Source organism: Varanus komodoensis, unplaced genomic scaffold, assembly GCF_004798865.1.
Source record: "Varanus komodoensis strain SLA01 unplaced genomic scaffold, ASM479886v1 scaffold126, whole genome shotgun sequence".
Lineage (NCBI taxonomy): Eukaryota > Metazoa > Chordata > Lepidosauria > Squamata > Varanidae > Varanus > Varanus komodoensis.
Window position 1 is genome coordinate 543,441 of NW_025335363.1, and position 21,413 is coordinate 564,853.

General features: G+C 42.7%; 2 protein-coding genes across 2 annotated transcripts; one reads left to right on the forward strand and one right to left on the reverse strand.

Annotated features, from left to right (window-relative positions):
- Positions 1-4,875: 4,875 nt before the first annotated feature.
- On the reverse strand, positions 4,876-7,664 carry LOC123019463 (C-type lectin-like). Its single transcript, XM_044422369.1, has 5 exons — positions 7,577-7,664; positions 7,064-7,155; positions 6,492-6,632; positions 5,935-6,049; positions 4,876-4,943 (listed from the first exon to the last, which is right to left on the reverse strand). Exons 1-5 carry the CDS (start codon positions 7,641-7,643, stop codon positions 4,876-4,878), a joined length of 483 nt encoding a protein of 160 aa, XP_044278304.1. The 5' UTR covers positions 7,644-7,664.
- A 4,395-nt stretch (positions 7,665-12,059) lies between these two features.
- LOC123019489 (C-type lectin BpLec-like) lies at positions 12,060-18,561 on the forward strand. The gene is made up of 6 exons (XM_044422401.1): positions 12,060-12,189; positions 13,501-13,560; positions 14,062-14,153; positions 15,313-15,453; positions 16,445-16,547; positions 18,470-18,561. The coding sequence occupies exons 1-6, from the start codon at positions 12,060-12,062 to the stop codon at positions 18,559-18,561; spliced, it is 618 nt and encodes a 205-aa protein (XP_044278336.1).
- Positions 18,562-21,413: the final 2,852 nt, after the last annotated feature.

Consider the following 21,413-nt stretch of genomic DNA (forward strand, 5'->3'; position numbering starts at 1 on the left):
AGGGGGCTCTAACTTCCAACCTGCTGGGATGCAACAACACCTAACAGATCGATGGATGTCTCTTTGATGCCATTTCCTTTGGTAACCTCCCAAGCAAAGAATCAACTCCCATTCACACTCTTCACGAACCATTTCTGAAGAGCTGTCCTTGGGGTCTCTCTCATCTTCTAATCCATGTTTATGGCTGCAAGAAAGTGACATTTTAATAAACTCCGTCTGATATATGGACTTCCTGGTGTTTTTCTATTTTTCTAGGACAGGGATAGCAAAACATTTGGACGGGTGGGTACATTTGGAATTTGAGTGCAGCACCACAATTTTTAAAATTATTAGTATTAGCAGTACAATAAATTTATATCTGGCCCTCGTTCCTCTTGTGACAAATCGAAGATGAGTTACAGAAGTCTCCTCCACTCCATTTTTATCTTTACAACAATAACCCTGTGAGAGGGTAGGGCCAGGAGTTGGCATGTGTCCCAAAGTCACCCAGTGGGCTTCATGGCTGAGTAGGGACTAGAACCAGACCTCCCAAGTCCCCAGTCCAACACAATAGGCAAAAATGTTTGTATCTATTGGATTCTGCAATGTATTTTGAATAAAGAATTGCCTAATTCAGCTCATTGCTGGTGGTACAACTCATGTTCCTTTTTAACATACATTTTGGCACTGCCCAATGAGTGCTTCCCTTTGGAAGGAGGTTATTATACAGATAAAATTTGTATAGGGAAGTATTTCTGTGAACTTACAATAAATCTTAATCTTGTATTATGTAATGGACATGGACTAGGGTAGTGAAGGTGAAACTTTTAGAGACTGAGTGGCCAAACTGCAACCCAAAACCCACTTATTTATCACAAAGTGCCAACACTGCAAACAAACCTGAATACTGAGGTTTTAATTTAGAATAAACAACTCACAGCCTGTCCAACCAAAAGTATATATATCCTTGGCAGCTCACTGACTGTCCACATGAAAGCTCAGATGAATTGCACCTAATAAGTTGTGGCTCATGACATCATCATCTGGTGCCACTACTCCTGTCCAAGCATGCGCATGGCCCCGATGTGCACTGTTATCCAACGCTCAGCTGTTGGGTGATGCTGGGCCGACTTGGCTTGCGTGCTGACAGAAACGCTATGTGTGACCGCTGTGGCATGATTGGCATAAGTTTGCTACCATTGGCCTGACCCTACGCTGGTGAACTCCCGCAACCCTAATAAAGCGGTAAAATGCAATAAAGCGATTTTGAAAAGAGGGTGATTTTGAAAAAGCCCTCCTTGCGTAGCTTTTTCTGCACAACTCATCATTTCTACCCATTCTAAACACATTCCAACCATCAAAATCATGCCAGGACTCCTCCTTTTTCTAACCCTAACCCTACCCTGGTGCACATCCTTAACCCTAATAGAGGGCTGAAGTTCCATTGCAAAGAGGGCAATTTTGAGAAAGCCTTCCTTGAGTAGCTTTTTCTGCACAGCTCATCATTTTTGCCCATTCTAAACACATTCCAACCATCAAAATCATGCCTAGACACCTCGTTTTTCTAACCCTAACCCTACCCTGGTGCACATGCCTAACCCTAATATAGGGCTAAAGTTCCATTGAAAAGAGGGCGATTTTGAAAAAACCCCTCCTTGGGTAGCTTTTTCTGCACAGCTCATCATTTCTACCCATTCTAAACACATTCCAACCATCAAAATCATGCCAGGACTCCTCCTTTTTCTAACCCTAACCCTACCCTGGTGCACATCCTTAACCCTAATAGAGGGCTGAAGTTCCATTGCAAAGAGGGCAATTTTGAGAAAGCCTTCCTTGAGTAGCTTTTTCTGCACAGCTCATCATTTCTGCCCATTCTAAACACATTCCAACCATCAAAATCATGCCTAGACACCTCGTTTTTCTAATCCTAACCCTACCCTGGTGCACATCCTTAACCCTAATAGAGGGCTGAAGTTCCATTGCAAAGAGGGCAATTTTGAGAAAGCCTTCCTTGAGTAGCTTTTTCTGCACAACTCATCATTTCTGCCCATTCTAAACACATTCCAACCATCAAAATCATGCCAGGACACCTCGTTTTTCTAACCCTAACCCTACCCTGGTGCATACCCCTAACCCTAATATAGGGCTGAAGTTCCATTGCAAAGAAGTTCCCTTGCAATTTTGAGAACAAGATCTTGGTCTCTTCCAAATTAGTAACATTAAATGAGGAAATTCTATCAGAAACAAGTTGAAGATAAAAGCCTTGCCAGTAAATTCTAATAAGACACAGGTTGCTATGTTTGGGAAATATCCTGAAAGCATCTTTGGCTTTTGGATGTAAATGCTATAAAACAAATAAAACATTTAAATGTTTGGGACTGGTCTGCACAGAAAGACCAGTCTTTCTCTTGGCATATAAAATCACCAAATAGTAAATTGCAAGCCTTTTGAACAGCCAAAGCCATTCTGAAATGTGCTGCATCTTAAGGTGGAAACTTGGTAAACCTAGTTCTAGCTGTTTATAAAGGCAAAATAGTGGCTCAAACTCTATGTGGGGCATAGGTTTGGAGTTCCTGAAAGGTTTTGGGTTTGGAACCCACCATTTCTTTAGTGTCTTGATAGTTTTATCCAAAGACATGTTATCTACTCTGGTTAGGTTAAAGACCAGTCTGCTGAGTATGGAGAGTCAAATAGAATAATTTTATGCTACTGATTTAAGGTGCAACAAATGGATGGCAGATTTCCTAAAAAACGTTTGATTGAGCTGGCCAGGTGGTTGCCTATTAAGAACTGGGTCCATCGTGCTTCTCAGCTTCTAGTTAAATATGGTCACTTGCCGATTGTGGTTAAGAACCTCTCATTATTAATATTATTAGTATTAATCATTATTAATACATCATTATTAAGTATTGTAAATGACCTATATAGGAGGCTGTTACTAAAAAGACAAATTCTGCTTCTATGTCCACATATGCACCATAAAATGTTAAATTTAAAAAGGTTCATGAACATGTGGAATCTTTTTCCAAATTTATGGAACATGAACAAGTGACATATAAATACTACCTTCAAAGAGATACTTATTAGGCTCTTTGGTCTGCTTGTGTTGATGCCTATGTGGAATTGCTAGAAGTTTTATGTATGTCATATAAATTCTTCCCCCTCTTTTTATTTTTTTTTAAATCAGAAAAAATAACATAAATACAATACATCACAGCAATGATAATATAGCAAAAACACAATAATTAAAAATAAATGATAAAGTGCCCCCACCACCCCGGAGACCAATGCTACCACCACTTAATTCACATATTATAACAATTAATAATATTTAATATACTTCAATTGCACTTTAAATTCTTTTCTATATATTTTTGGCTTTCTTTCAAATCTATTTTATTTCCCTTATATAATTTGTCAAAAAACCTTTGAAAAATTAAAAGGTTTTCTTTCACCTTATTACATCTTTCCCCTTTTTTGTTCTTTATTACTCCAATTAATTTTTTTTGCTTTTTTGACTTTATGTCATACATATTTTTGAACATATATTTAAAATGGGAAAATTAATTTTTTTAAAAGAAGAAGATTGGGTATTTGTGGGCACCAGGCTGGAGATCTCTGTTCTAAGAAGTTCTCACTCCATTGCATTTCCCTCTCACATGGACAAATAAGGAGAAGACCAAAGCTTGTTCTACACCTTTAACTTAGGTAGAAAAGGGAGAATTTGACAAGACACACTCCTCCAAGTTCTCTCTTTTTTCATAACTGTTAAAGGCAAAGGAGGCCTAACTTATTTTGAAACTGGGGGCCATTCTAAATTTCTCAAAGTATCTTTCAAAAGAGTCAATTCACTGCACAAGAATTGCTGAATTTCTTGTATAGTACAAGAAATGCACCTGTGGGCAAAGGCCAGGCATGTAAAGTGAAACTGCTGCCAAAGAGTTTTTGAACTGGTTGGGTGCTGTTCCTTCCTTTTCCTTGAAAATTTATATAGAGCCACCTATTGTAATGCAAATGGTTTTGTGGAATTTGGTCTTGAATGGGCTGTGAAGACCTACGTATTAGTTCTAGAAAAGAGCTGCTTCTAGTGGAAATTAGAACTGCTAGAACTGTTCCTTTGGCCTGGATCAACACAACAGCTCAAGTTCTGGCTTTCCTTGGGGGCACAGATATGGAGACTGACAAGATAATAAGCATTTGCATTTCAGAATGTACTGCAGCAACCCTGTTCACAGCTACAGTGCAGGTGGGCAGCATAAACGGCAAGTGACAGGGAGGCCAAGCATATGGGGACCGTCTGGGGCATGCTGGCAGTTGTACAGCTTGTTCAGTCTAAATGTACATAGGACTGTGCCCTTAGAGAGCTTATGGCAATTAGCAGATGCAAAGGGAGACATGTTGCTTTCATGATGTATTTAATGTATTTTGTATTCGATGTTGTAAGCCGCCCCGAGGCCTTGGCAAGGGGCGGCATAGAAATGTTTTAATAAATAAATAAAATAAATAAAAAATGATTGCGAACAGCAGGGAATTTAGGCAGGAACTGCTTCTTCTGCAGGGCTGAGTGAAGCTGCATCTAGTGACATCTTCTGTCCTGCACAATTTCTGAAGGGACCAAAGAAGATGCTGACTGTTCTCATTTGAATTCAGTAACCTTGAATATGTGGATGAGAATGAACACACCAGGAAATAATATGCATTAAAACAAGTTTATTAAGGTTATACTGTATTACAGTGTAAGAAAGCTTCAGAGAAAGAGAAAGGGCCTTTAGGTAATTCTTTGGAGATGGCATTCTGAAGGGGATGGAACACAGCTGGACCGTCACTTTGTTTGATGAGAAAGATGGTAATGACATGAGAAGGGGTGAAAAGGCATCCACCAAAGCTCAGTCTTCTCTAGAGTTTGTGCTTGCAGATGTAGGCATTGCGCTTCTTGCACTGATTATCATTCCACTGTATAAAACCTAAAATGAAAAGACATGCCAACCATGAGATCTTCTTCATTTCCCTTTTCTATTGGCCAGATGGGCACGGTGTACAGCAAAACATGGTAGACATTTGGAAGCACGTAAAAACAAGGAGCAATCCAGATTTAATTCTGTTTTCTGATCCTGTGCTCCTTTCATCCCTTTCATCAAGACTTTTCCCCAGTAATCCATATCTGGGCCTTACAATTTCACACAGAAAATGAAGTGCGGGACTCAAAGAATTGTTTGGAAACCAGAAGAATACGGTGATTGTGATGGACATTAATTCACCCTGTGGCTATGTGCTCTAGCTCCTGGTATATCTTGGAGGTGGCCTCACAGCTCAAGGAGGCCACTGCTAGACTGGTACACAGCGTAACTGGCATATGGACTTGGCTAAGTCTAGATAGCATACTAAAAAGCAGAGACAACACCCTGCCGACAAAAGTGCGTATAGTCAAGGCTATGGTTTTCCCAGTTGCAATGTATGGCTGTGAAAGCTGGACCATAAGGAAGGCTGAGTGCAAAAGGATTGAGGCCTTTGTATTGTGGTGCTGGAAGAGACTCCTGTGAGTCCCTTGGACCACAAGGCGATCCAACCGGTCTGTCCTAGAGGAGATCAACCCTGACTGCTCTTTAGAAGGCCAGATCCTGAAGATGAAACTCAAATACTTTGGCCACCTAATGAGAAGGAAGGACTCCCTGGGGAAGAGCCTGATGCTGGGAACAATTGACGGGAAAAGAAGAAGGGGACGGCAGAGGATGAGGTGGCTAGATGGGGTCACTGAAGCAGTTGGTGTGAGCTTGGGTGGACTCTGAGGGATGGTAGAAGACAGGAAGGCCTGGAGGAACGTTGTCCATGGGGTTGCGATGGGTCAGACATGACTTCGCAACTAACAACAACAAGACAAGTTGAAAGCTCATGGAGAACTAGGTGTCCCTAAGATACGTTTGTCCTTCCTTGGTCCCTGAGAAAAGGCTTGCTTACCTGTGGAAAGTCGAAGCTCTACACAGTGCTCATCATTGCGATAGTTGTCTGGCTGGTGGACCATCCAGGATTTGTAGTTGTACACAGATTCATCAGCCCACCTCCATTTCCTGGTCTGTGGAAATGAGATAGAAAAGAGCATGTGGAGAAAGAAATGAGGACTCCAATGAAGTGATCATTTGAGGGTGGAGAAGTATTGGAAGACACCAGTTTATAATAAGAAAAGAGTCTACATATCTGTATATATAGATATCTGTATATACAGATGCATGAACTATGCACAGAAAATGGAATTCGGGGCTTAGTGTCTTGTGGCCATCACTATTTCCAGAAAGTTTTACAGGTGCTTAATTATTGAGGTGATATTTTATTTTATATTGTTAACTAGTTTATATTTTATTGTATTATATTTTAATTGATATCTTTGTGAGCCGTCCCGAGGCTTCGGCGAATGGGGCGGCATAGAAATTTTCTAAATAAAATAAATAAATAAAGAGCCACCTGACATTGAACACAGGCAGAATGAACCAGGAATGGAACAAGGTAGAGAGTCGCACCTGACGGACATCATGGAGCCCAATCCAGACGTTACTCCGTTCTCGCTGGTAGGTGGAGATGTGCTCAGCCACCAGAAGAGTCTCCGCCTTGGTGAGGATAGAGGAGAGGTGGGCCCCACGGCCGTAGCTCTGGCACTCAATCTGAGGAAGGACAGAAGCAAAGGCTTTTTTCAAGGAAACAATCAAAGACCAAGAAGATTAAAAAACCAGATAAAATAGCAGGAATTAAAAATTAAAGCACAGTTGAAACAAATGCAATTCACTTACACTGGTGATCACATGCTTCCTACATGTCAGTGTCAATTTAATTACATGAAAGTCTGTTTTTACATGTTTCAAAATTTAGGAGAATTTTTATTAGAACTGTTTAAAAAGTTTCAAATTAAGAGAATATACATTTGAGTGTTTGCAAGGATGCTTAAGATTTAGGAATTGCATTGGGAATTTCCAACTGGAGCTCTGTAACTTAGTTGAGCAGCATGCCCACCAAATGGCCTCATGGCCTTCCCAGCTCTTGCAACTTCCATCTCACCCATTGCATCTCAGTGGGACTGGGGAGAACGGCTTCTTACCTCAGCCTCTTGCCATGTCAACTTATTATCGAAATATGCATAGCAGTTGCCCTGGTTTTGCAGCCATTCCCTGGCACAGGTGTCAGCCTCCGCTGCATAGAGAAGGAGCATGAGGAAAATTAATATGAGAGAGAGAGAGAGAGAGAGAGAGAGAGAGAGAGAGAGAGAGAGAGAGGACAGAATGGAAAGGTGACTTTTTATTTACGTTGCTCGAGATCCCACATTACTCCTGCAGGTTGGATTCAAGTCCTGCACATTATTTTAAGACCAATTAATATAGGCTTAGTTAAATGAACCTACTGTTGTTTAAGAAATAATAACCTTAGCAGGGTCACCATCCCTTGAACATCTAACAGGTGCTTCTGTATGGAATTTATTCGGTCCTGTAGAAGATTTCTGGGTGATTCTCACTTCCAGTGTCTTTTTAAAAGACTGGATGGTATATGGAGACAATTATTCAGGCAAGCTCTTTTACTGATTGTGTATATAACTGTGGATATTTAAGATTCTCACCTCCAAGGAAAGGATTAGCAAGCAGGATTCCAAGAAGGCAAAGGGAGAAATAGGTGAGGAGTCCCATCTTTTGGTTGACCTTTGAGGAAGAAATGTTCACTCAATTCAAGACATACATCCACTTATTGACATTCATGTAATTTAGGGAAGAAAAGAAGGAAATCTTGTGCTTTTCCTCTTACAATCTTACCTTCAAAGGACTGGGAAGTTTAGAGAAAGAAAAGAGGCTCTGAAGTTTAAATTCCCAGTGGTGTAATCATGCTAGTCTATCACAGCAAAGATAATAAAGTGTTTTGTGGCATTTTAAGACTGATCAATTTAATATGGTATAAATTTCATGGACTAGACAATCTAGTCCATTAAAATTTATTCCATAATGAATGTGTTACACGTTAAGGTGCCACAAAACTGGCTGAAATGTGTACCTTGTTAGTGTTGTGGAAGTTTGAGACTTCCAAGGATATATTGGCCATAGATTCTCCTGACTTTATTCATTCTAAAGCTGATCCATTGAAAGCAATGGAACTTTATTGTATTAATGCATTTACAGCCCATTGATCTCAAGGATATTCTTTTAAGTATGCCCATCAGGATCCAGCTCATTTTATTCCAACTGAGCACCATCTACTCCAGTTGCTTCAAGCCCTTCCTCTCAGGTGGGATTTACAGCAATTTCATCCTGTGAAATAGCGAGCTTCTTCTGAGTATGAATTGGAAGGGAAATGCACCTCTCCATTGTATATTTATGTTTAAAGCAATCTTGTTCATTGCAGTAAGTAGGGAAGGAGCTCCTGTATGGTCCATGTTGCATATCGTTTGGACTCAAATATCAGCAAGATCCTTGTGATTACACCCAAGCAACATCTCCAGCCAAACTCAGCTCCCTGCCATGCAGATCCGTATGACAGAAACACATTCAACTTTTTCCCTGTCACATTCTAAAACCACATATTAAGAGGACCTCAAGTTGATTGTTTTCCACTGCACTTATTAACCGGGGGTCAAACAACTTGCCAACAGATCAAGCAATAGAAAATTGTCATTCCTTATAACCTATTTTACCCTCTCTGCCAAATCAGTGAAAAGCTTGTTAAATAATAGGGTTATAAATCCTTGTTTCCCTTTCTTTAATTTCTTCCTGTTGCATTTTCCACAAGTCCCCATCCACAAACCCATCACCTTATCTCAAAGCCTCTGAAGCATCGTATTCTGCACATAAAGGAGCCTGCAGGAGCTTTTGAATCAAGACTTTGGACACATCGTTTCTGTCACTCACCTTGCGATGCTGTTTCCCTGGGTGGACAGGTGTGTTGGACAGCTGAGCCAGAAGCTTCTCGGATGGTTTCTTCTTCTCTGGACATCTGTTATATAGACCATGAGCAAGAATGAAGCAATACCAAATGAGCAAAATGCTTCAAGGATATCCTGGTCTAAACATCTTCAGTTTTGCATAATCTAAAGCAAAATTGGTGGAAAGCAGCTTGCAAAAACAGCCAGTGGCATTTCAGAAAGGGCATGCTTTGCCGTATGATATCTAGGTGGGGAAACACATGATGAAAAAGTAGCTGAAATCTCTATATCCGTAGCCTTAAGAGATGGGGAGGACCTTGGGGAAGCATCATGGAGTAGCAACCATTAGAATGCCTTCTCATTTTTCTTATTTCATTGGCCTTACATTCCAGGGAATGGCTTGATCCAAGCCTGGGGTTCCCCATCCTTCAAGATCCAGATTCTTTGAATTTTCGAATAACCAGTGGTATAGAGTGAAATGGAGTACTCTCCAAAGTGAGGGTGTAGTTGCTAAATATGGAAAGAGTCCAGTTTTCACAGTGTTAGCAGGAGATCTTTTTGTGGTGTCCCATGGCCTGTAGACAACAACTCTCCCTCTCCCTCTCCCCCCACCTCTCTGTGTGAGAGAGTGAGAGGAGTCTAAGATAATTCAGAACCCAGTTTATGAATTTTGGATGCCTGAACAGGGCTTATGTGAGAGCTTTATTGGGGCCAATGTTTTATTGAACTAGTGGTCAGCCTTCTAAAGCTATAACCTGTCATTTGCTCCATCCTTGCCTTTCTCTTGGGAAATCTAATTCCACTAGTGCCAGTTCACACTGCAATCCTGTAGGAGTCTCTGAAGCAAATCTGAGCCAGTGACTGGGTTCAGATAGCACAAGAACCCATGCTCAAAGATTGAGTATGGGTTGAGTGTGGGCTGTTGTTGGATTGTGGGTTGTTTCTGAACTGTGGACTATCATGTTCTTTGAACTGAGCTATGCTAACAAACCCATGCTTTTTAATCATAAGTCTCCTTAAACCCATGATGGAAATGCATGGTTCGTTGATAGTGGTCAATTGTGGGTTGTTCACAGTGAACAAACCAAGGGTTGTTGATGTGGCAGGGTTCAGGCTACATGATAACCAGTGTTTCACCAACCACTCATGGTTCCACCCATACTCAATCTGCATGTGTGGTTGACTCATCTGAATTCAACCCATGTTTCCAGATGTTCTCTTGATGTCCAGGTTATCTCAGGACTGAGCTGCCATTGAGTCCAGCTGGTGAACTGGTGTCTTCAAAAGCAACTAGTTCATGAGAGCAACATCCATAAAGGGAAGCAGCCCATGTTAAAGATGCTTTCTTGGCAACAACCAGAAAAGCATCTTCAGGGCTGCCACATTTATCATAGCAGAAGGTGTTTTTTTATGGCCAGAGCGTGTTTCATCAAATCCTTATGCCAAAATTAATCTGTTCATGTTGATAAGATGTTGTGAGACTTTACATTGATTTGGTAAGACTATCGCATTCCAGACCTTCATATGCTTCTGTAGATCCATCATACTTATTGTGTAGCTGGCCAAGTGACCAAGGACTTCTTCTTGAATCTCTTGAACAGCAGTGGTTGAGGCATGGTCCTGCTAATGATGCAGATTAACCACATTACTGGGATGCATGGCCTTTATATCACTTTATATTTATTTTTATTATCATCTACCTTTTTTCTCTATGGAACCCACAATAGATTACAGAATCCCCTTCTACCTTTCCATTTTATCAGCACAAGAACCCTGTGAGGTATATTAGGCTGAGAGTCAGTGAATGGCCTGAACTCACCCAGTGAATGCATGGCCAATATCTAGAACCCGGATCTCTTGAGTCCAAATCCAACACCCTAACCACTATACCATACTGGCCTTCTGGCTTTAATTATCAGAATCTATCCTTCAAAGCCTCTTTAATAAGATAACTTAGTTTACTGTGCCTCTGAATGCCTCTTCCACAAGTTTCCTTCTAAAGAGTAGAACTTATTTATTAGATCTATATCCCACCTTATTTCCTTTTTAAGAACTCAAAGCAGTTTACATCATTCTCTTCCTCCTGCTCTTGATCTTATCCTCACAACTACCCTGTTGTTTAATTTGTTGTATGCTGCTTACAGTCCTGCTGGACAATTGTAGCACTTAAATTTAAAAATAAATAACTAAGTAAAACTCTGGGAGGTAGATTGGGTTGAGAGGCTGTGACTGGTCCAAAGTCAACCAGTTGGCTGCATGGATGAGCTGGGACTAGAACCAAGGTCACCTAAGTCCCAGACCTCTGTTCTTAACTACTGTACCACACTGGCTCTCCAAACTTCCTTGTCTCTTGCATCTCATCCTTTAGGACATTTCCACAGTACTACAGGCCAGACATTGCTACGGGCACAAGCATCCGTACAGGAGAACTGCCCCATGAGGAACTCAAATTTCACAAAAATGTCATCCAAAGGCCATATCAAGCCCTGAGCAATGGTCTGTGAAAGCGCTGTCTTTTAGCAGGGTTGAGCGGACTCCCCGAGGCCTGTCTTTCTTCAAAGAAAGAGCTTAAGCAGGGAAAAGCTATTCAATTCAAGAAGAATATGGGCATTTATAATGGTCTTTTGACAGCTCAGCCTTTCAAAAGCCCAACTTGCTACAGCTCAGTTGCATTTGCCTTGATTTATGTGTGATAGTGCAAGAGCAGCAAACTCAGATATGAACCCACGAGTGTGATAATGGCAGTCAGAGCTGATTTCCAGAGAGGGTGAGGAGCTCACTGCATCTGTCTTCTGCAAAATGGGTCATGTGGCAGCCCTCCAGACGAACATATTCAGGATGGGAGGAGAAGCATCTTTGGTGGATTCAAGCAAGCATCCATACCCCATTGTCCTTAATGATAAAGGAACTCCTTCGAGGTGTCCTTCCCTGAACAGATTGTTGGTCTGCAGTTTCAATCCTGTTCATGGATGAAAGGAAAAGGTGAAGGCTACACTCTGTGAGCTAAGGACATGTTTCTAAGTGACCTTTGATGAGTCGTTTTGGCTAAGTTGCCAATGGAACTGTGATAAACATCAAGGCCTCTGCTGGCTGGGACAACTGTGGTGCAACGTTGCCAGCGGCAAATCAAGACATTTCCTTGAACCTCTTGCCCCGAAAGTTTCATCATGTCTGTCTGGTCTATATTACGGCCATGGATGGACCCGGAGCTCATCACAGAGCCCACCAAATTCAGCAAACAGCCTCAGACCATCTTCCAAGGAAAGAGAACCAGCAGAAAGACTCAGATGACCAGGTAATCTTTGGCCAGGTGTTGCTTAAGAGTAGGGATGGATAAACCTGTCAATTTCAGTTTCTCTCATTGTCTCATTTTCCCTGTCTTTAAGTTCAGCTCATCCCCAACTTTGAGAAGCTTTCCAGACTGTTTAAATTCATATTAATCATTTTAAACAAAAAGTTTCACACACTAAAATCATACACATTTTGGGTGCATATCTTCTAATCCATGCATTTTTGCATGGATTTTCTCTAATAGGCAGAAGGCTTGCACTTTGAATGTTATTTTCATGGATATGTGCATTTATTTATTTAAAGTTTTTATATGTAAGCCGTCCTGAGGCCTTCGCGACAGGACAGCATATAAATAAATAATGCCCTGAATGGCTTACAACAAACAAAAATCCAAAAAACAACTTTTGGAATTTCTGTGTACACTTCCTTCTCATATCCACATTTTTGTACACATATGGTACATTGCGAAATTTGGTGGAGTGTGAATTTCGAGAGATAACTGAGATGCATTTCACATATTAGCCTGAACGTACAAAATTAGGAATATTGGCATTCAATGCAAAATTCAGCTGAGGTACCACCACTGAGAAGGCCCTTCTTGTTGTAACAGCACTCCTCACTTCCTTCAAGGAGGGCTCTCGGAGAAGTTGCTTTAGAGACGATCTTAAGGACTGGGCAGGTATAAGTGGAAGGAGGCATCCCTTTAGATACCCAGGCCCTAAACCATTTAGGATGTTACATGGCATTGTCAACACCTTAAATTGGATCTGGCCTTCAATTGGTAGCCAGTGCAGATAGTACAGGACTGGTGTTATGTGGTCACGTCTGCCAGACCCTGTCAGTAACCTAGCTGCTCTATTTTGTACCAACTGAACTATCCAGATCGTATTCAAGTGTAGCCCCACGTAAAGTACATTGCAATAGTCCAAACAGGAGGTTGCTCTGCCTATCCAGGGAGGGATGCAACTGATGGACCAGCTTCAGCTGATGGAAGGCATTCCTTGCCACAGAAGCCACCTGGAATTCCATGGAAAACTCCCAAGGAATACTTGAGGAATACCCCCAAGCTACACACCCTGTCCCTTGAGGGGAGCGCCCTTCAGAAAAGGGCTGGTCTCACTTATCTGAATCAACAATCCACCCACCAGTGCTAAGCTCTGAGGCTGGGAAATCCTGGGAAATCATCAGGTCTAGTGGCTTTCCCTGAAATGTTTCAGGCCCAGAAAAAAGTATGATTGTGTGATTTTGGCCCATGTGGTTGGTAGGAAGTACGAGACTTCTGGATTGGCTGGTTGTGGTTTAAGTAGTAAGAGCTTGGTGTTTTTCCTTTTTCTGGCCAACAGAGCAGGTCTTTCCCCACCTGGTGTCCTTCAAGTCCCAGCAGCTGATCACAGGGACCCCAGGTTAGAGAAGTCATGCTGTAGGTTTGATGTTGGTTATGAATGCCTGTGGAGTCAGGCTCATTCTGACATGCAGCCTGGTGATTCTCATTGCAAATTTGTGTGTTTTCAGGTGACCCAAGAAAATGAGGTCTTTTGCTTATCAAAGTGCCTTCCTTGCTTTCTTCCTTGCTTCAAGCTCCTTAGAGGGAGGTGAGTTTCCCTTGAGCTTCTTGGCAGTGTTGAAATAAGGAATTGGGAAAGATGCTGAGATGTGGTCTGAGAGGAGTTGTGGGGTAATTAATATGATGGGCACAGCTATTGGACTCCAGTGCTAAAAGAAGAACATAGCCATAGTTGGCATTTCATGAGAGCATCGGCCTCTCCTGTGGACTTCAGTCTGTCCCTGCCCATCCTGATTTTAACCAGGTGCCTCTTGATGCCTGTGATTTGGAAAGGAAGCTTCTCTCTGTCCATGTCTCACTCTTCCATCCTTTCTGTTTTTCTGTCTCCCCCATTGAGCAGTGAATGCCAACTCCTGTGCCAGAAAATGGCTGCAATACCAGGGCAACTGCTATGGATATTTTGAGATGAAGTTGACCTGGCAAGAAGCTGAGGTAAGAGGCTAGTCCTCATGAATATTTCCCCATCACAGCCAACAGTGGGGCATAGCTCCCAACTTAGGAAAGTCCAGAAGAGCAACCAGGTCTTTTGTGTCTCTCTTCTCTCCACCTAGTGAGGACTTGTGGCAGAGAGAGAGGAACAGCTTATGAAGCTGCCTCTGCCGGGTGCTCAGAAGCTTCCCAGGACCAGATGGAATCCTCCTGACCCCTTGTGTTGATCTGGTAGTCACCATGCCACCTTCTGCCTCCCTACAGAGGTGACACCACTGCAGCTCCCACTTCCGGCTTGCTGTCCTGGTGTCAAAAGCACGGACCTGCCAAGGTCCCTGAGCTGAGACCCCTCCTCCTTCGAGATGCTGAGTGGCCACTCAAGCATAGCCAAGGAAGAGGAAACACATCCTCAAGAAGGAGGGCTGAAGAGGACATCGATTTGCATTAGAAGTTAATTCATAGGGTATAGTTTGAATGAGCAATAAAATTGGATTAGAAATGCAAGACAGGGGAAGCATAGTGGGGAAGACCTGGGATCAAGGCATCAGGTTGCCTCCTCAGTCTGCCACCCAGGCACACATTGTTCCTGCTTCAAGGTTTTCCTTTGATGTCCCTTCTTATAATTATTTAGCAGCGTAAACTGTACTAGGACTGGGCAGCCCTTCAAACAGAGGACTTTCCTTTGACAGCTCTTCATATACCAAAATTCTCTTCTCTAGAGCAGAGTACCTGATCACTTTATAAGACTAAGAATAATTCTCAAGCCAGTGAAGGGTAGAGTATTTTGCTAGTAACTACTAGCACTACTAGTAGTGATTCCATTACTTATACATGACTTTAGAGTTTTCAAAATATGATACTTCAGCTGTGCTCACAACACCCCTGGAAGGACTGTCAGCATGGTTCATATCTCAGATGATGATGATGATGATGATGATGATTTTCATTTCTCTACCTCCCCATAGCTGAAGTTCTTTGGATGGCGGTGGAGGAGCTCGATAAAGGAAGGCAAATATTCAAAGGCAATCTTGAAAAGCTAAGGGACTAGGAAGCCCCAATAACTTCCTAGTTTCCAGCTGTCTCTCCACCTTGAGTCCCTGGCAGTATCCGAGGAAGGGAGCTGCTGAATTTTAAACACCCCTTTATTATTTCCCTTGCCCAGATTGAGTGTCAGAGCTACCACCGTGGGGCCCACCTCGTTTCTCTTCTCACCCCCGCCGAGACCCTTGTTGTTGCTGACCACATCTCTGCTTACCAGACCGAAGTCAGTGATGTCTGGATCAGGCTGCATGATATCCGGCATGTAAGTATCCCCCAAACCTCTCTAGAATCTCTCCTGTATGCAGCGCTTGGGACACCCACATATCAAGGGGAAATCTAGTACACATACTGCAGAGTCCTCACATTGGCATTCACTCTGTCTCCAGGTTTTAATTGTAGTGACTTTGCAGAAATGTGTGAAAGCAGTTAGAAGAGTTCTCGAGCAAAGTAGGGCTTAATTTAAATGGTGTTTGCTCAGGGTGCAAAAGCCAACCCTTGGCAGCTGTGGGCAAGGGTGACGCCTAGAAGAGAATCATGCGAATCAAGCAGTTGGAGGGGCCTGGCTGGTCATTGGGTCCAACCCCTTGCTCAGTGCAGGACTCCAGTCTCCCATCCAAATACTAACCAGGACTCACCTTGCTTAGCTTCCAAGATTAAGCAGAATCAGGCACTCCAGGTTATATGGAAGGTAAGGGGTAATGCCACACCTCCTCAAACTAAGTGCTCTCTGCTGGAGAACCACCCTGGTGCTCAAATGGAAATGATGGGCCAAGTGGCTGCTCTGATCAGCATCCCCCCCAATTCCTCCAGTTCCTGGTGTAGCTATGGCAGAAAATGGCATTCCTTGATGTGATTGCTGACATTTCCACACAGAAGACAAAGTCAAGGGGTTGCTTTTCAGTCCATCTTAGAGGTCAATGTGGACTGCAGCAGCAATTGTGACTATAATGCCACCCAGTTCATTGACGGCTGTAGACATGAGATCTACACAAGTTGTTGTCCAATTTCTAGCCCATCTTGTATGCCTCGTGGCCCCTTCTGTCTTTGGTGGGAAGCAAAACAAGGTTTATCAAGGGCTGGCCTTAGTGGGCCATCATTATATAGCTGATGGGCCAAATTTGCTTTGATCTTTTGTGGATTGCACAGATCTAGTGTGAAGGCCATCATCAGAGTGAGGCAACAGAGAACCTGTGGGTCCAAAGTCACACCATCCTGTGATATTTCACCTGGGCATTTCTTACTTAATCCTACAGAATGGGAAATGGAGGTGGTCAGATGAGTCGACCTACAACTACAAAGCTTGGATGGTGGGGGCACCCAGTAACCCTAAAAAAAAGGAGTACTGTGTTGAGCTGAGGCATTCTGTGAGCCTGGCAAATGCCTCTGCTGATGGCCTCCTTGAACAACTGCTAATAAGAGCCCACAGGGGCAAAGTGCTGAACACCAAATGCCTTTCAGAGGAAAGAGTCCGCAGCCAACCTGCAGGTAAGGAGTCTCCCACTTCCAGAAGGATGACTTTCCTATTCAGTTACAGATCTGCTCGGCTCCAGCCATATGTAGAAAAGAAATGTGGATTCTGATGTCCCAATTAAAATGGCAGGAGATGTGGTCCAGGGCTATTCCATATACTACCTGAGTACACCTGTCTGTGGTATTGTGGTAAATATGGAAGCTCAGGGCTCATTGTAGCAGTCCCTAGCACCATGCCTCCAAGATGACTCCAAAAACTCAGGCCGCTGTGTTGGTCCACTTCTTTCTCTCTCTGTGAAATATATCTTTTGCTAAGCTAATGGGCTTAGTTACCCATCCCAGACCAGGCTCTCCCAAAATATCTTGCATTACTGTAGGGATAGCTCATAGGACTATGTTGTTGCTAGAAATTTCCCTTCCTCACCCCAGGATATTGCAAGGTTTTCAGGGAAGTTCAGAGGAAACAGGGGTCTCATGGTGGTAGAATATGTCCTGGACCTTGGTCATCAAAAAGTCCATGTGCTTCCACCCTGTGGGCCCTGCTGCCACTATGTCACCAGTGCCATAATCTACAGACAAAAATGAAAGGAATGTAGGTGGCAGAATACTATTTGTTTCTGAAGCTGTGAAGCTCTATTTTCAGCTCATCAAACCTTAATGTAATGCACATTAATGCAAGAAGATCTGCAAGCAAATCAGACCAAGTCTGTATTCACAACCTACTGATGCTGATTCTGGGTTTCCTGCTTCATGCATTCAAAAGCCAGAGACATTTTTCCTTGCAAAGAGTTCTTTATTCACCAAAAATCACAAAACACCCTGAGGGAATCTCTGAGCATCCACTGAGTGGTTTGCTGAACCTATTTGAGTAATAGGTTCACCTCCAGGAACTCTCCTTATGAGCGTGCCTGCACACGGCACTTTGGGAGAGGCCTTCTGAAAGTGGGCACTCCTCCTCTCTGCATGCCGAACCTCTAATTGGGCCACCCTCCTCTGCTAACTCTGAGTCTTGGGTCAAGAGAGGGGGCTACCTCATCTTTGTCTGAGAAACTCCCCAGCTTCCAGCTCCCTCCCACCAACATTACATCTTAATTCCCAGAGATTGCTTGACCATGTGAGAAGTCTGGCTTTGAGATAAGCACCTCCACTTCTCTCATCTCGGTGTCTTGACTTGGCCCCCTTTCTCCTTCAGATTCTGGTTCCTCTGAAGCCAGAAGTCCTTGAGAATGACCCCCCCCCCAAAAAAAAAGCAGCCATCCTTCTCACTCCCAAGAATTTCAGTGTAAGGTTAAATCTGCCCTCTTTGCCCAGGCATTTAACACCCCTTAATTGTATTCTTTGCCATGATGGGCCATCCATGTCCATTGCGGTTAGTAAATAAATGGTCTTTAACCTTTGTGTATTGAAAATATAGGTGGCATTTTATCTGTGGTCAGTGTTTTTGTATATTGCCATGAACTGCCCAGAGCGCTTTGGCTATTGGGTGATATAGACATGGGATAAAATGAATTTTTTTTCTCCTTCAGCTGAGTAGGCAAAAACCCAATGGGGACCCCTGGTCAGCTTGCATTCTCTTTGTAGATTTCTGCAGGTGAAACCTATCTTTCATACTATGACGAGCTAAAATTTAGTTATTAAAAAGCTTAGCTATGTAGCATGCCATATTACCTACTGAATTCTACATTCTGAATTTACACAGTGAAACAGGAGTGCAATATGAACAACTCTAGGACTGCCTGGAGGGAATATGTTGCTGTCTTGGGTGTGGGAAAGGAGAGGAATCTATCGCTCGATGGTTGGACTTTTATTTTGTTTCATAGGATTCACACAGTGGAACGATGCCAAGTGCCACAAACTGAATGCCTACATCTGCAAGCATGAACTGTCAAGGGGCTGGTGATTTGACTGTGGCTGCAAGGTACATGTGATTCAGATGGCTCAAACTCCTGGTGGTGTTCCTGAATTCTTCAGTGCCTCCTGGTGGCTCACCCTTGCAATCGGATGCTCTTTTTGGGGCAACCATCACAGATCCCACTCAGCCCAAATGGCACCACCCTTTATGAAAAGAATCACACTGTAAATTATGTAGCAGTCTTTCTTTCCCAGGAAACTCTGGGATCTAAAATTCTGTGAGCAAGTCTGGTGATCTCTCCCCAGGAAAGAGTTCTCCATACCCTCATCAAACTGCAATGCCTAAGCTCCTTCAGGAGGCCAAGACAATCAAAGTGGCTTAGAACCTATGAAAGTGTGTAGTGTGGACATACTTTTGAAATTAAACCCTATGTTTTCTCAGCACCAACTGCAATGGTTTTAAGCATAAAAACTAAATGCTCACATTACCCTCCTTATGAGGATGAATTTTGGAGGGAGTAAATGGAGGGCTGCTTTATTTCATTTGGATCTTAAAAGACCACACATTATGATATACTATTTATTGATTTTGATAATACAGACCTAACACAGCCCATCTCAAAGGGATACTCAAGCTTAGGGCTTTTCTATACAAGGAATTTACTGTGTGCTTGTCATTTGCAACTCATGGAGTTTTACATGTTCTTTAGCCAATGATTCTTAGAGTTCTTTAGCCTTTCAAGTTTGCTTCTATGTCTTACTAGCACTTTTAGCAAGTTATTATTTAGAACAGGGAAAGTACAACATTAAACTATAAAGCTGAAAGAAAGCATGATTTCCTCATGTGTAATTGCATCATTCTGCCATACCACAGTGCCACCTAGAGGTTATCTAGCAGAAAAGCAAGAAAGAAACATTCCTCATGTTGTACTTGGATCTCAGTTGTGGGATGAAACAAAAAGTAGAACCAGTGGCTTAGCAGCCCAGCACAGAAAAACTCTTCCACTCTTGAAGAACAATGCAAGACAAAAGCACCAAAATCAGAGAGAGAATTGAAGCGGTCATTATTTGCTCTTAAAGCAACGAATGTTTCTCTCCCTTTGCTTAGATAGCATTCCTTGGTTATGCAGAAGGAACTAGAATCCCTATGCAATTACTATGGAATGCAAATGACAGCAATTGCAGATGCATCAATTCACAAACCCCCATTTGCTTGCTTTGATGTTGATTTACAAGAAGCCCAGACTTCTAGTGTCCAAAACTGTGCACTAATTGCTTTCTCAGCACAAGCACATGCTTTACTTTTCCACCAGGTCTGGCTGACTAGAAAATATTTAAAACCTGGACATCTTTTTAATCTTATTATTATTATTTCAATATATATAAATGTAAATTTATTTAAAATAGATTTTCTTTAAAATAAATAAATAAATTTATATATTATATTATAGTAATATTATATTTGATATAATAAAATATATTATTTTATTATTAAATACTTCCTCTACATTAGGCATGACTAGTTCTCACTGGGCTTTCTTTGAGGAGTGGGAGTTTCTCCTCGACCACTTTTCCTAAAAAATGTGGGAGGAAGAAAGACCAATGTAGCTTGGGTGCTTCACAGCTGACCTGCAAAGCATGTTTGCTTGAAGCTTCCCCCTGTGTCTGGTAGGTGGAAGGTCTGAAGCAGCCTTCCCCAACCTTGTTCCCTCCAGACACTTTTGGACTGCAGCATCCAGAATTCTCAGTCAAAGGCCTGCTGGATGGGAATTCTGGGAATTGTGGTCCAAGTGCCTCTGAAGGTCACCAGGTTGGGGAAGGCTGGTCTAAAGTGACTGGTTGTGCATTGAATGACAGTCATTCCTATAATGCTAACTTGCCACTAGATGGCAGCAGAAGAAAGGAATTCAACTCCACACAGGAAACTTGAAGGAATGTTGGAAACTTCTTCTCCCGCTTGGGCATCCCTTGTGCAAGAGGTGCAGGGATTCAGCCACGTTCCTGTGAGTGACAGCATTAAGCCAAACAATATTCGGAATCAGCCACATTAAGGATGTCTGCTGAGCTTATTCCAGAGGGCATCTTCTAACTCTCAGCCACTCAGCCATGTTTTATGTACAGGACTATTTCCCCTGCACGAAGAGCATGTTCAGTAAAATCACAGGAGTCAGGGTGAGGGTCCATGGTGCTCCTGTATTCCTAAACCGAGGAATTTTCAGCCTCTTTTGGGGGTGGATGGGAGACCTTCAAGAAGTGCCCATTCAAGCTGCAATCAGCTTTCTGAAAGGAGATTATGAGGACAGCTTGCATGGTTCTTTCCCTGTCAGCTTTTGAAGGGTCAGGGCAGATCTCTTTGATATAGGATATATAAACTACTCCACATCCAAAGAGTTCAGAGCCGTGTGTCAGCTGAAACCCCAAGTACAAACCCCAGTGGAAAAGGCTAGATCAACAAAAGGGTGGTTGGAATTTGATCATCAGGGAAGAATGCTTGCTGGAAAGAATTCTGTAAATAAAATAAATATGCTGGAAGGGGATTCTATAGGACAGGGGTTGGCACACTAACTGCCCTGTTTCTGGTGGCTTCCAAGCAGATCTTCAGTGCATTTGGGATTTCCTGGAGCACTTTCTGTGTTGTGGGGAATGCCATTTGTGGGACTCAGGAGTGTGAGCGTGGTTAGTGACGGATCCTTTGGACTCATCCGGCAGGTATTTTTCCATGCGGCCACTATCTGCTGGCACTGACACTGGAGGGAGAGGACTGGCATGAACCCTGCTCTGCCCAGTCATGTACTTGCTTGTGTGGACTTTGTGCATCCCTATGGCTGGTTGGGGAGTGGCTAATGCAACATGCAAATGATGCAGCCCAGTATTCCATTTCCATCACTGTTTATGCAGCTA

What these genes read in the sequence shown, in the direction of transcription:
- LOC123019489 (XM_044422401.1), top strand. Translation starts at nt 12,060, where the DNA reads ATGGATGGACCCGGAGCTCATCACAGAGCCCACCAAATTCAGCAAACA. An exon ending in TGGCCAGGTGTTGCTTAAGA is followed by an intron (nt 12,190 to 13,500) that starts GTAGGGATGGAT and finishes TCTGGCCAACAG; the next exon opens with AGCAGGTCTTTCCCCACCTG. An exon ending in GGAGTACTGTGTTGAGCTGA is followed by an intron (nt 16,548 to 18,469) that starts GGCATTCTGTGA and finishes TTGGACTTTTAT; the next exon opens with TTTGTTTCATAGGATTCACA.
- LOC123019463 (XM_044422369.1), bottom strand. Translation starts at nt 7,643, where the DNA reads ATGGGACTCCTCACCTATTTCTCCCTTTGCCTTCTTGGAATCCTGCTT. An exon ending in GGCTCCATGATGTCCGTCAG is followed by an intron (nt 6,050 to 6,491) that starts GTGCGACTCTCT and finishes TCATTTCCACAG; the next exon opens with ACCAGGAAATGGAGGTGGGC. An exon ending in AGAGCTTCGACTTTCCACAG is followed by an intron (nt 4,944 to 5,934) that starts GTAAGCAAGCCT and finishes TTTTCATTTTAG; the next exon opens with GTTTTATACAGTGGAATGAT.